Source organism: Leiobunum rupestre, chromosome 10 (assembly GCF_980474605.1).
Source record: "Leiobunum rupestre chromosome 10, qqLeiRupe1.1.hap1, whole genome shotgun sequence".
Classification (NCBI taxonomy): domain Eukaryota; kingdom Metazoa; phylum Arthropoda; class Arachnida; order Opiliones; family Sclerosomatidae; genus Leiobunum; species Leiobunum rupestre.
In genome coordinates, this window is record NC_143393.1 from 22749151 (window position 1) to 22765434 (window position 16284).

A 16284-nucleotide genomic window follows, 5' to 3' on the forward strand; every position below is an offset into this window, starting at 1 on the left:
ATGTAGTCGGCCTTAAAAAATATTCACATGTACTGTCAATTAAATTTTTTAAGCGTTCATTTTACTTTTTTACTAAAATAATAAGGTACTTATTAATTTATAAATATTGATAAAGTATTAATTTATAAATATTGATAAAGTATTAATTTATAAATATTGATAAAGTATTTATTTATAAATATTGATAAAGTATTAATTTATAAATATTGATAAAGTATTAATTTATAAATATTGATAAAGTATTAATTTATAAATATTGATAAAGTATTAATTTATAAATATTGATAAAGTATTAATTTATAAATATTGATAAAGTATTTATTTATAAATATTGATAAAGTATTTATTTATAAATATTGATAAAGTATTTATTTATAAATATTGATAAAGTATTTATTTATAAATATTGATAAAGTATTTATTTATAAATATTGATAAAGTATTTTTTATAAATATTGATAAAGTATTTATTTATAAATATTGATAAAGTATTTATTTATAAATATTGATAAAGTATTTATTTATAAATATTGATAAAGTATTTATTTATAAATATTGATAAAGTATTTATTTATAAATATTGATAAAGTATTTATTTATAAATATTGATAAAGTATTTATTTATAAATATTGATAAAGTATTTATTTATAAATATTGATAAAGTATTTATTTATAAATATTGATAAAGTATTTATTTATAAATATTGATAAAGTATTTATTTATAAATATTGATAAAGTATTTATTTATAAATATTGATAAAGTATTTATTTATAAATATTGATAAAGTATTTATTTATAAATATTGATAAAGTATTTATTTATAAATATTGATAAAGTATTTATTTATAAATATTGATAAAGTATTTATTTATAAATATTGATAAAGTATTTATATATTTATCGCACTTTAATTAAATACGTGCTTGATATTATAATTTAATTAAATGTCTAATTAGCTTTGTTTATCCCGTATACATTTATTTCTAGAGATTTTCTAAAGAATCATTAGAACTCTTAAGAGGTTTTATGGGGCTCTATATTGCGTTTAGAGTATTTTTTTCAGCTGAAGTAATCTTAGAGTTTCTAAAGATAATACCCGTTGCGTATTTACGGAATGACAACAAATGTAGTTACGAGTAAAAAACGTGTATTAATTACTAGGTCGATGATGACATATGTACAATAGGAGAAAATCGCTATTTATATACAAGATGAAGTCCGTTACGCCCCCATATTTACATACGATGATTTGTTATCAGTGTTAGATAAAGGAATAGTATAGTAAAGGTACATATCAAGATAATTCCCAATTTGTTATAAAAATTTCTTTGTACGAAATCCTATTACTTCAATTTATTAGATGGCTCCTTCCATTTAGTCATTACCATCGGGTGGCTCCTTCCATTTAGTCATTACCATCGGGTGGCTCCTTCCATTTAGTCATTACCATCGGGTGGCTCCTTCCATTTAGTCATTACCATCGGGTGGCTCCTTCCATTTAGTCATTACCATCGGGTGGCTCCTTCCATTTAGTCATTACCATCGGGTGGCTCCTTCCATTTAGTCATTACCATCGGGTGGCTCCTTCCATTTAGTCATTACCATCGGGTGGCTCCTTCCATTTAGTCATTACCATCGGGTGGCTCCTTCCATTTAGTCATTACCATCGGGTGGCTCCTTCCATTTAGTCATTACCATCGGGTGGCTCCTTCCATTTAGTCATTACCATCGGGTGGCTCCTTCCATTTAGTCATTACCATCGGGTGGCTCCTTCCATTTAGTCATTACCATCGGGTGGCTCCTTCCATTTAGTCATTACCATCGGGTGGCTCCTTCCATTTAGTCACCTCCACCTACGTTAAATCAGATCTCTCCATCCTTTTCTAATATCAATCAGATCACTCCTACCTCGCACTCCAGGAAAACTGATCCCTTCAACCTCTGGCTCCCTTCAATTAGAATTTCCTAAGGAAGCCTTAAAATTTCGGTTCCTACATCTCGGTACAGATTGTCCCCGTCAGCGTCAAATTGAAATTATTTCGTAGAAAGTGAGAATTTTCATTTAATGTTTATGAAAATCGACTTTGTGCGTTATCGAATTCGTGAATAAATAGAGTTGACGCTAGCAAACCAGAATTTCCTCAATAACGAACAATCTTTCCATCATTGATAAATAAATTAGATTTCGATTTTTCCGCTCTTGATGCAAATAGAAGGGCCCCCTCCTGCTGTACCGAATGGCAAGGGCTTTTCGAAGTTTGGAGGACCCGTAACAATGCAGTTCAGAATCGGATAGCGTGTGCTACGCTCTCAGGAAAGCTGATAAAAATACCCCCTTCCCCTCGCCCCCAAATTAACATTTTGCCAGAATAATGGCTTGAAACGCGGCGCTCTTCTCAAAATTGATAAGGCTATCACGTAAATCGGAAACCGCGTAAATATAGAGCTGGCAATATAATCGCTAGCACATAATTCCGCCTGCGCAGTGCGAGTTGCGCGGTGGACCGATTTTCATTGCAGAAATATAGAGCCGCCTTTCGAATACATTACCAATTGTCCCTATAATCGTTAAGAATAATATGGAAAACGAGCGAAATATATTGGCAGGGTGAAAGTAGTACTTTCGTCCTGCCCCGGTGCGGTTTACGACCAATTTCGCCATTTTCGAGCTCGACTCTCAATAGAAAAAAGTTGGTAGTCGCCTACAGACCCGTATGGAGCTAACTATTATGGGAGTAATAATGCCCGATTTTAAGAGGACAATGAAGATTAAAAATTTTATTTAAAGTCAATAAGTTAAAGAACTATTTTGACGCAAATATTTTTCGTCTCGTGTAGTAAAATTATGTTTAAATGCTGGTAAGTAACGCAAGCAGCTGTGACGTAACTGGGCCAAAACACCCCTCGCGGTGCATTTGGGCCCCCGTTATTTATAGGGGCCCATAAGCAGAGCCATACGCCCATTGAATTGGGAATAATACTGCTAGAATTACAATTACGATTTCGGTTGCCATGGTTACGCGGGACCTGTTCTAAGAAGACTCTACGAAATTCATCTTTATAATTAGGCGGTAGCGCCATCTATATTTTGTAAAGTTATATGGCTAAAAATAAATAATTATTAGCTAACTCACCGTAACTTGAGTTAAAAAGGATCGTGTTGACAGAATAAAATTATTTTTAAACAACTTCAAAGGTTTGTTTGTTACGAGTAATCATACATTTAAATTTCGCATCAGATTCGCGAAAAATTCAATTGCAATATAGTTGCCACCACGGTAGAACGATAAAGTTGATAAAGTCTCCTTATTGAACGAAATTGGTTCCGCGCCAGCCAGATTTAGTTGTACCTCTATTTATTCCCAACTCAACCCATACGCCACGACGGGTGAACTGTCAGTGGCGTAAATATAGAGGAGGACCTTTTTTTTATGCTACACCACCAGTTTTTTTAATTAATAAATATTAAAATATAACCAAAATTATTTAGGAAAATAATGATTTAAATTAGGTATTAAAATACAATAAAAAATATTTGTGACAATAATGATTTAAAAATAAGTTTAAAAATATAAAAATTATTTATGAAAATAATGATTTAAAAATAAGTTTTAAAATACAAAAAACATTATTTGTGAAAATGATGATTTAAAAATAAGTTTTAAAATACAAAAAACATTATTCGTGAAAAAAATGATTTAAAAGTAAGTGTTAATGAAATGAAATCTAAAATTAATAAATATTAAAATATTATGTAATAAAAATATAAAATTAATAAATATTAAAATATTATGTAATAAAAATATAAAATTAATAAATATTAAAATATTATGTAATAAAAATATAAAATTAATAAATATTAAAATATTATGTAATAAAAATATAAAATTAATAAATATTAAAATATTATGTAATAAAAATATAAAATTAATAAATATTAAAATATTATGTAATAAAAATATAAAATTAATAAATATTAAAATATTATGTAATAAAAATATAAAATTAATAAATATTAAAATATTATGTAATAAAAATATAAAATTAATAAATATTAAAATATTATGTAATAAAAATATAAAATTAATAAATATTAAAATATTATGTAATAAAAATATAAAATTAATAAATATTAAAATATTATGTAATAAAAATATAAAATTAATAAATATTAAAATATTATGTAATAAAAATATAAAATTAATAAATATTAAAATATTATGTAATAAAAATATAAAATTAATAAATATTAAAATATTATGTAATAAAAATATAAAATTAATAAATATTAAAATATTATGTAATAAAAATATAAAATTAATAAATATTAAAATATTATGTAATAAAAATATAAAATTAATAAATATTAAAATATTATGTAATAAAAATATAAAATTAATAAATATTAAAATATTATGTAATAAAAATATAAAATTAATAAATATTAAAATATTATGTAATAAAAATATAAAATTAATAAATATTAAAATATTATGTAATAAAAATATAAAATTAATAAATATTAAAATATTATGTAATAAAAATATAAAATTAATAAATATTAAAATATTATGTAATAAAAATATAAAATTAATAAATATTAAAATATTATGTAATAAAAATATAAAATTAATAAATATTAAAATATTATGTAATAAAAATATAAAATTAATAAATATTAAAACATTATGTAATAAAAATATATAATTAACAAATATTAAAATATTATGTAGTAAAAATATAAAATTAATAAATATTACAATATTATATAATTAAAATATAAAATTAATAAATATATTATATATGATAAAAATGATAGAATATTAATAATTATTAAAATACAATATAAATAATATAATATAAAATTAATAAATATTAAAATATTATACATAAAAATTATATAAAATTAATAAATATTGAAATATTATATATAATAAAAAATATGAAGTTAATAAATATTGAAATATAATACACCTATAATAAAAAATATGAAGTTAATAAATATTGAAATATAATACACCTATAATAAAAAATAATGTAAAGTTAATAAATATTGAAATATTATATATACTAAAATATATAAAGTTAATAAATATTGAAATTTTAAATATAATAAAATAATATAAAGTTAATATTGAAATATTACACATAATAAAAAATAATATTAAATTAATAAATAATGAAATATTACACATAATAAAAAATAATATTAACTTAATAAATATTGAAATATTACATATAATAAAAAATAATATTAAATTAATAAATATTGAAATATTACATATAATAAAAAATAATATTAAATTAATAAATATTAAAATATTATACATAAATTATATAAAATTAATAAATATTGAAATATTATATATAATAAAAAATATGAAGTTAATAAATATTGAAATATAATACACCTATAATAAAAAATAATGTAAAGTTAATAAATATTGAAATATTATATATACTAAAATATATAAAGTTAATAAATATTGAAATTTTAAATATAATAAAAATAATATAAAGTTAATAAATATTGAAATATTACACATAATAAAAAATAATATTAAATTAATAAATATTGAAATATTACATATAATATAAAATGAATATATTAAAATTCCTCACTAAACCCCAACAAGCATTTAGTACTGTAAAAACGGACGCACATTAAATTCAAAATAGGAAAATTTGGAACTATGAAAGTTTATTCGAAAATACGGACGTGGCTATTTTACTTTCCCAATAATGTACCATAAATAGGCACAAACGATTACAGCTTTTACACGACGTAATACAGCGGCTATCGACCTGCTCTCGTGTTTCCTATAACACCGTTAAATATTTTTTTCATTGGCTCCATTTTTCGAGCATTACAATTCCTTTTTATAAAGCGTAGAAGGCAAATTCCAGGCGTACAAACAACCTGAACAGACGAAAGATTGTATAGACACAATCCGTCCCCATCGGGTTAAACATCCCATTGCATTATTTTTCTGGCCGAAACCATAGTCGTTTTTGCTAGCAACGTTTTCAATATTACAATTTTCAGAGTTTTTGAGGTGTATACGCGATCTTTAGTTGAATAGCGTTGCATTGTTATTCTGGGCCCGATAAATTCTTTATTCGAATTGGTGTCGCCAGCGCTAGTTCGTTTTTGAGCGCAAAATCAATAATGAGGATAATTTGGAAGAGGGTATTTTTTATTTCGATAAAAAGAGAAGCCTTTCAATTATTTTAAAATAAAAATTTGTCCGAAGTTTGGTCGACCCGGATTTTTAGAACGATATTTTTTGGTTTTGTTTCGGTAAATATTTTGATTCGTGTTTTGGAAATTATTACGCGCGTCGCATATTTTTTCGAGGATTATAATTAATCGATAAATTATTGCGCGTTATCGAGTAAATTGGTCTTTCTTATTTGTATGTATTGGGGATATTACTCTTAAGTACTTTCATCAGGAAACGTTTTGGATCACTGTGTAGATTTAATACTATTTATTATTCTCCCTACTCGGGCCAATTTTATCGGAAAATATCCATTTATAAATATTAAATACGATTTTTTTCGCGCGTGTTTGTTTTATTCTAACTCGAAAAATAACCTTGAAAACTGAAATAAAATATTTACGTGTAGATAGGCTTTGCATTAAAACCTTTTTTTTTAATTTAATAAGTACCTATTTGCAAAAATGAATTTAAAAAATATTTATGAAATTTAATAATAAGCTTCTTTATCATTTGGCTATAATCAAAGTGTATACTCAGTTGCAGGTTAAGAAAGGCCAAATATCAAGTACATTTGGCGAAAAGATAGAAGAAAGATTTTCCGGTCAATTTGCAGGAATTTCGAATTTCGCCAATTAGCTGTTTAATTCCTTAAGGTTCCTACGCGTGTTATATTAATGCATTTTAGAAATGTCTATTTCGTAAATTTCAAAGTGATCAATAAATATTTAATGTAGATTATTATATTTAAGCTTCATTAGTGTATTTTTAGTATTATCATCCTAAATTTAAGTCAACGTAGCAATCTGGGCATTACCCGTTCTTTATTTACCCTGGACTCGTTAAACGTAATTATTTTAGGTATGTCTCACTTGTAGTACTAAAAATAAATTAGTACAACTGTTTTTAAATCTTAGCTATGTTAATTAATTAATGACAACTTTGAAATAGTCATACTTTCTGCACCCTTTATATACTTTTTATACTTCTAATTGAATGTATTATTATTTAAATATATTTTTATATTCTATCAAAAACAAACATTCAATTACGACAAGGCTAGTAAATTTTATCGTTAAAATGTTTTAACGCGTTCGATGATCTGGTGAATACACAATCATTTTTTTAATCTTTAACGCCAACTACTCTCGCTTTCAATTTGCATGAACTTTCCAAAACAACTACGCGGCCGGCAAAGAATAGCAAAGATCCAAAACAAATCAATTTTGGGCGTGTTATATCGAACTGCGCGGATAATAAAAGAGAATTTTCTGTTGAATACGAATTTGCTTTTTCTCCGGGATTCGATTCTCGTGGGAAGATTGTTTCAAACCCGTCCATAAATATTGTTCTCTCCGACAACAGATAATAAGAAATGCAACAGCGCGGTTGCTACTATCAGATTCCCAACCGAAATTTACGGAATAAATTCAAGGCATCTGTGCGGTTGCGACGAAATGATCAAAGGCCTTCGAAACAAATTTGCAGTTTTATTCGAGATAGAAAAATAGACTTTAGTCTCGTAATTTTTAGCTTCTGTACAAAGGTTTAAAAAGTTTCACATTTAAGTTTCTTGACTTTTCCTTGACCCTTTTAAAGACCAAAATTAAATAATTTTAACTTTATATTTTACTTTTATCAGAAGTTAATGATTGTATTCAACTTCTATTTCAATATAAAGGTGACTCTTCGCGTTATGTTTTAATTAAAATAGTGTTACCACAAAACGTTACAATACTATATAACATAGCACCCCGATTTTTCCAGGTACAGCATAAAACCCCGCATAAAAAACTGACTTTATAATGCTATACAGAATATCACCCAGATTTTTACAGGTACAGCATAAAACCCCGCATAAAAAACTGGCTTTCTAATGCTATACAGCATATCACCCAGATTTTTACAGGTACGGCATAAAACCCCGCATAAAAAACTGGCTTTCTAATGCTATACAGCATATCACCCAGATTTTTACAGGTACGGCATAAAACCCCGCATAAAAAACTGGCTTTCTAATGCTATACAGCATATCACCCAGATTTTTCCAGGTACAGCATAAAACCCCGCATAAAAACTGGCTTTCTAATGCTATACAGCATATCACCCAGATTTTTCCAGGTACAGCATAAAACCCCGCATAAAAAACTGACTTTCTAATGCTATACAGCATATCACCCAGATTTTTCCAGGTACAGCATAAAACCCCGCATAAAAAACTGGCTTTATAATGCTATACAGCATACCACGCTGATTTTTATAGGTACGGCATAAAAAAAAAGCTTAACCCAATTAAATAAGCCTAATATAAAGCTAAAAGATTTAAACTCCCCACTTGCTTTATAATGCTACATAACATTGCACCCTGCTTTTCTACAGGTACAGCATAAAACCAGGCTGCGTAAAAGCGAATTTAGATTAGAATTGATCCAGAATGTATTGGAAATGTCAATTTAGGTACTAAACGTTGACACGAGACAAAGGAAAGTTACAATGTTTACACAGCCTCTGAAACCGGCAAACATTACCAACACTAAAACCACCCTTATTTTAAGTTAATATAAGCTTTAGATAATATATTAAATGTTGTTAATTAGTGGCGTAGGCAAGGGGGGTTTCCGGGTCCAGACCCCCCCCCCCTTGGGCCTACCTTTGACTGTACTAAATTTCCAACCCCTTCTCGACCCCCTCTTAACATTCACATACTTCGACCCCCCCCCCCTTGACGAATTTCTGGCTTCGCCAGTGTTGTTAATATTAGAGCTCTGCGGAACAGATAAATTAACCGCCAAAATTTCGATTATTCATAAAAATTTCGGATAACTGCTTATTTATGGATATTATTAATAAATTTTGTTTAATTTTTAAAATCAAAATCTAACTGAACTAATATTTAAAATGGGCTCACGGAACTACTAAATTTCAAAATAGGTCAAAATGTGTCATTTTTATGAAAAATGTACCGGCAACACATTTCATGTACATATTCGTGAGTTCAAACTATTAATTTAAGACGTTAAAAACATTATTATTATTACTATTATTATTATTATTAGAATAAATTAATGGTATAAAATAGACCAAATATATAAAATGTGTACCTAGAATGAATTATAACGCAACTTGGCTTAAGATTAATGGTTAATAACAATTAAATTAATTAAGATTACGATTTGTTATACTTTCTTAATAGTTAATTACACTTATTAAAATCAATAAAAATCCGATTTAAATCAAATAAATAGAAATTTTTGATTTTTTTAAAATATGTTTCAGACGAATCACATTAAGATTAATATTCAATTCAGGTTAGAGAAATATAATTAGATTTTTTTGTTATCAAACATTGAGGACCTAAATTAAGTTTTCTTTTCGGCGTATCTAACAAGATGCGAGCCAAAATCACCTGGAACACCGAGTCAGTATATCCCAGATATAATATTACCCTTTGAACTCTCCTTCTTTCAAACTCCATAAATTTCCCTCTATATGCAAATGAGTTTACCCCCCGATAACCAGACATTTCCGTCCAAGTCAAAGAGAACTTGCTTTGGGCGTAATACGAACTGTCCGCTGAAAGATCTTTTAATAAATAGATATCCTTCAGCACGGTTTCGCCTTCTCGTGAGATTCCGGCATCTGCTATTTCAATGATAAAGTAATAATCGAACTCCCCTCCCATCCTTATCTCGTTCGAAAGATGGCGCGCCTGCGGGAGATGCTTCCCATTGTTGCTCCAAGCAGAGCTCTTTTATTGAACAGCAAAAACAAGGCTGCGCAAAAAGTTTAAAATTTCCAGGGTGACCGGGGAAAGGCTTTGAACATTTTATAGGAAAAATAGGAATTTTAGAGGTGTTTTATAGGAAAATATAGGAAAAATAATAAGGTAATTATTGCATATCAGTATACTTTGACTAGCATTATAAATAATAATAATAATCAGCTAGGCTAATCACCCAAGGCACCACCTTAGGTCATCAAACGACCTTTAAAGCCATTAATTCAGGTGGTCGGGTTACAACGCGTATTGGATCACTTAAAATTGTTAGCGGATTTACAAAGCCCATACATGTCAAGATTTTGTTCGAAAGTGGCAGTGTTTTCACTAGATGTTCTATGACACGTACAAAATAAGTTCTTTTATTTTCAAAAGACCGTGAAATTAAAGGAAAATATAGGAAAATAGGTGAAAATAAAGGAATTTATAGGAAGGCATTGAAAATATAGGAAACTATAGGAAATATAGGAAGTCTGGTCACCCTGAATTCCGCGACGGTCGAATTTTTCCTCGATCTTGGATATATTGAATGTATTAAGAGGCTTTTGTTTAGTTTGGGCTTTGATAATATAATTGAATTTTGAATTTATTTCGGAGAGATGTTGTCGATAATACGAGTACGTTGCTTCTAGGAATCTTTTATTTAAAATTTGTAGACGCGTAGGCTGCCTCCTTAGATTAGAAGACCCTTTAAAATTAATAATTCACTGTCTAGACTTTACAAGCGGAGGCGGGATAGGGGTTGGGGCCAACTTCAATCTCTATATAGAACGTGACTCTGTGACGAGTGTACCAACTGTTCAAAAACTGTTATTTATAGTCATAGTGTGTTAATTTTAAAAAATTTTTGTACAAAAAGCGGTATTGTTTTTAAGCATAACTAACGTAATAAATAAGTATGACCATTAGGAATGATAACAGATCCCCCTAGTGTCTAAAATATTCTCACTTACTACCAAGGATGGTACTACTCAGTTAGTTTGAAAGTCCAAATTCGAGCGGCGCGAGAGTATCAGTGTCGAAAAAAGGTTAGGTAAAAAAAAATGATAATTTGTTTTGAACTTGTGTATTTTTATCGGTAGAGGCGCTCATATTTTTGGTATGCTGTCAATTCTACGTCACTACACACCCCATTAAATATTGTAAGTTACTTGAAATAATTTAAGTAATTAATTTATACTAACTAACAATATTTAAAGTTAATTTATACTAACTAACAATATTTAAAGTTAATTTATACTAACTAACAATATTTAAAGTTAATTTATACTAACTAACAATATTTAAAGTTAATTTATACTAACTAACAATATTTAAAGTTAATTTATACTAACTAACAATATTTAAAGTAATTAATTTATAATAACTAACAATATTTATAGACTTATAGTTATTAATTTATACTAACTTACAATATTTAAAGTAATTAATTTATACTAAATTACAATATTTAAAGTAATTAATTTATACTAACTAACAATATTTATAGTTATTACTTTATACTAACTAACAATATTTATAGTTATTACTTTATACTAACTAACAATATTTATAGTTATTAATTTATACTAACTAACAATATTTATAGTTATTAATTTATACTAACTAACACTATTAATAGTTATTAATTTATACTAACTAACAATATTTATAGTTATTAATTTATACTAACTAACAATATTTATAGTTATTAATTTATACTAACTCAAAATATTTATAGTTATTAATTTAAACTAACTAATAATATTTATAGTAATAATTTATACTAACTAACAATATTTAGTTATTAATTTATACTAACAATATTTAAAGTAATTAATTTATACTAACAATATTTATAGTAATAATTTATACTAACTAACAATATTTATAGTTATTAATTTAAACTAACTAACAATATTTATAGTTATTAATTTAAACTAACTAACAATATTTATAGTTATTAATTTAAACTAACTAACAATATTTATAGTTATTAATTTAAACTAACTAACAATATTTATAGTTATTAATTTAAACTAACTAACAATATTTATAGTAATAATTTATACTAACTAACAATATTTCTAGTAATAATTTATACTAACTAACAATATTTCTAGTAATAATTTATACTAACTAACAATATTTACAATTATTATTTTATACTAACAACATTTATAGTTAGGATAAAATAATAATTATAATTATTGTTAGTTAGTATAAATTATTACTATAAATATTGTTAGTTAGTTTAATTTATTACTATAAATATTGTTAGTATAAATTATTTGCTATAAATATTGTTAGTATAAATTAATAACAACATTTATAGTTATTAATTTATACTAAAAATATTTATAGTTAGTATAAATTAATAACAACAATGTTGTTATTAATGTATACTAACAATATTTAGTTATTAATTTATACTAACTAACAATATTTATAGTAATAATTTATACTAACTAACAATATTTATAGTAATAATTTATACTAACTAACAATATTTATAGTTATTAATTTATACTAACTAACAATATTTATAGTTATTAATTTATACTAACTAACAATATTTATAGTTATTAATTTACACTAACTTAGTTTAATAAATTAAATTTGAAAATTTTATTATCTAGATAACGAATATTCAAAATATTTAAAAAAAATAATAATTTATACTTTCGGCTACATGCGGTATGTATGGGTAAGCGTTCGTTTAACGTAGGGTAGAGGTACACATTTGAAATTGTTTACTGTCACTTAAATGGTAATGACGTTGCGCTTGGTATATTTAATCGATACACAGTTTCCCTACATGTACAAGCTGGTCCGAAGAGTTAATTCAAACTAGTGCTCGGAATAGTTCATTCATTCTCCACAAATTTTTCGATTTATTTAAAAAACGTTGTCAAAAAGAATATCATTTTAACTTATTTAATTATGTTTTTTACGCAACCAAGCATTTATTTGAATAAAAGTGGTATTTATTTAAATAATTGTTTGTTTTATTTAAATAATAGGCTTATTCACTTTCGATTATTTAAACATTTTACCATTTTTATTCAACTATTGGTTATTTAAATAACGCCGAGCTTATTTTATTCATGGATAAAAATTAATCGAAATCCGAGCACTAATTCAAACCGATGGAAAAATACCATATTCAGACTACACCCTTTCTTATACACAAACTGTACTATTCGATAAGTCATTTTTAATCGAAATATTCCAATATAAAAAAACACGAAGTTGGTGGGTCGTATCTGACCTAGAAACCTTCTTTTGTTTCGCCGAGTAATATCAAAAACAAGGTCAAGATTATGTTTTTTTACTACCTATTTTTTAAGCGGAACCAGAAGTTTATAATACTTTACTTACGAAAAAAGTACCATCTATCATGAAAAGATGAAACGTGTAACTTCGTCGGTTCCACGCATTTTTTAATAGGCGCGAATTTCCCGCCAAACCCCAGGACGAGATAAATATTTACACTGCGTAGGGATATTTACTTATTTATGAACCATATTTTAACTATATAATATTTTTGAACATGACTATTTTTTCTTCTTACAAATGAATTTTTAAAATCGAACGTATTTCGATAATTTCGTAAGAAATTTTAATAATCTTCCGGCTTAACGACAAACGGCGAAACACTTACCCTGAGCGGTAGTTTATCCCAGGTTTCCCTCTGCTTCATGAACTTTTTCTCGAACGTATGGTTCCAGTAGGTTTTGTATGTCGGTTTAAAATTGAGCGTGGGGTACACTTCGACGGTGTCAATGTCCACGTCTTTTAACTTGGGTATAACTTGGCATTCGTCGGTGGGTCGCGTCGAGCTTTTACCGGCGGACCACCCCCACAGGAAAGAGGACAGGCCCGGCTTGTTCACCTGTGGCGCGTCCGATTGCTCCAGGTTGTTGTTATTATCGCGTTTAAAGTCGTTATTTCCGAAGGACGGTACACTGACGCTTTTGATATTGCCACCGAATCCCTGGTACAGTAACACCATTAAAGTCAAACCTACACCCGTTATCAGAATATATCTGAATTTCCCTCGTCGCGCAACTCGCAACATGTTCGAAGGTGTCATCTCGGACACCGGTTAACAGTTTGCCACGGATTCTTTCGTAGGAACGCCACGCGTTTCCGCTCGCTTCGGCTTCGGATCAGACCACCGGCGAATGATTCCCGGCCTTTATTCGTCGAATAAATCAGCTTCAGTTAAGTTACGCTTTATCGCTGACGCGTGTGCGTCGATCATCGTAAGCGCCTAAACGCGATAGCAGACGAATCGGACGCGTTTTTCAAACGGCTAAGCCTCGGTCGCTGGCCTTGAGCATCGTGTTCCGCTCCGTTCTACGATAAAAGTTAAGAAACGTCGCCCGTTGCTACCCGGGATGCGAATAAGTTTCCGGCTGGGCTCTTTCTGGTTGCGTTTGGGGAACGCTCTTCTCCATTCGTTTACGTCTCTCGGTTGGGAAAATCGACCCGCGACGGCTGCGCATGCGTGCTTATCTTCCCCCATTTCGGACCCCCTACCACTGCCCTTATTTTTTTGTGGCCGTAAGCGTGAGCGTAGAGATTCATCGAAAATAACAGACTCCAAGAGTCAGAGAGAAGTTTTGCCGTTCCCCAATGGGAATAATTACGGTAAAAGGTACCTCAGACGGCACACTCCCCCCCGCTATTGTTCTGGATGAAGGCGAAGAATTAACTTCGTTTGACGAATTCAAAGGGTCCATTGTGAGACCCCGCTTTTTAAATTACAGCGTTACGATACAATGCGTTTTTTGGCACCCTCTTGGGGTTATACCTAGGGTTTGGTCGCGACGCTAGGCGATTAAACACCCCATTTAAAAAAATGCCCGATTGTTACGGGCTTTGTTTTGGGGGTGTTGTCCGTCTCTTTGTTACCCTGTTTATGTACAAATCGATCGCTCTATTGACTCTGGAGTGATCTTCAAATGTATAATAGGAAGTTACCGCCCTCTGTCTAGCGTTCTATAAGCTTCCTTGGCGAGTTTACTAAAATTACTAGACGATGAAATACCAACAACCGCTGTGTCCGGTGACTGAACTTGTGACCTTAAATACATTTACTCAAGGTCATCCGTCATACGATTGTTTTGTATTGTAAGTGTTTATATTACGCAACAAAAAGTTGTAAAATTGTTTGCTTGTAAGAATATTGTTAGCGTTTAATGTAGCGCGTGAGATATGCAGATCTGTTTTTCGGTTTAAATAGGGAGCGACCCCTGCAGGGGAAAATGAGAAGATAAAACTAGGGCGTAATTTAATACTATGCCAAACACGTGATACGATGAAGATAAATGCGTTTTTCTCTAGAATTCCTCCGAGCCACTGTTTTAGCCCTGACGCTATTTTTTACCGCATAAGGAAATATAGAACCTGTTTGATTGATCGGTATCTCGAATTATCTTCTACATCGTTCCGGTGGTTTAGTCAGACGCAAACTGCACCTTCTCATCGCCCCTTTTTATAACTGATCTGTTTGGGTCGGTTCTTTGAAAAGGGGAAGAAAATGTTCCATTGACCGAGTACGGAATTTTCGTTCGCCCCCCCCCCTTCTCACAACGTTTTTAGTCACCAATCAACGATAACTACGTTCCGAGAACTACTTCATTTCCCCTTTCTTAAGATTGCGTAATGATGATTTGCTGTTTCGGAAAAGCATGCCATTAGGTTCACATTTTAGCGCCCCCTGTCGCGTTTGAGGAGTACTTTTTCTCATTATCCACTTATGAATATTTTAATAATAATAATAACAAGCCTACTTTTTTAATGGGCTTAATTAGGTTTCTTGGAAAAAATAACGATGATATAATGTAGAACTAATTTAAACGTTAATCAGTGATTCAGCTTATTTGGCTGGTAGAATAAAATGCACGTTTATTGATCTAGTTTGGCCATGGGATAAATAAAAATTTAATTTTGTATCTACCAGGGCTCGAACCTGGGACCTTCCGCGTGTTAGGCGGACGTGATAACCACTACACCATAGATACATAACTCTCAATGACTTCAATTAATATTTTATAGGAAATTTAAATAATTTACTGCATATGCATATTTATTTTGGTAAGGAAAGCATTATATATTTCCTCCATGATATTAGACAGGGCTGTAAAAGAAATATATTACTTCTGTTCATGTAATTCGACATTTAAAAAAATACAACTGTATCTACCAGGGCTCGAACCTGGGACCTTCCGCGTGTTAGGCGGACGTGATAACCACTACACCATAGATACTTATTTCCGTGGCGCTTAGAAATAT

The 16284-nt window shown here is 28.9% G+C and overlaps 1 protein-coding gene across 1 annotated transcript in view; it reads right to left on the reverse strand.

Annotated features, from left to right (window-relative positions):
- The window catches only part of alpha-Man-IIb (alpha-Mannosidase class II b), a 93611-nt gene extending 79165 nt beyond the window's left edge, over positions 1 to 14446 (reverse strand). The window contains exon 1 of the mRNA XM_090159696.1: positions 13646 to 14446. Coding sequence (XP_090015822.1) covers positions 13646 to 14077 — 432 coding nt within the window. The 5' untranslated portion in view covers positions 14078 to 14446. The remainder of the gene's footprint in view (positions 1 to 13645) is intronic.
- Positions 14447 to 16284: the final 1838 nt, after the last annotated feature.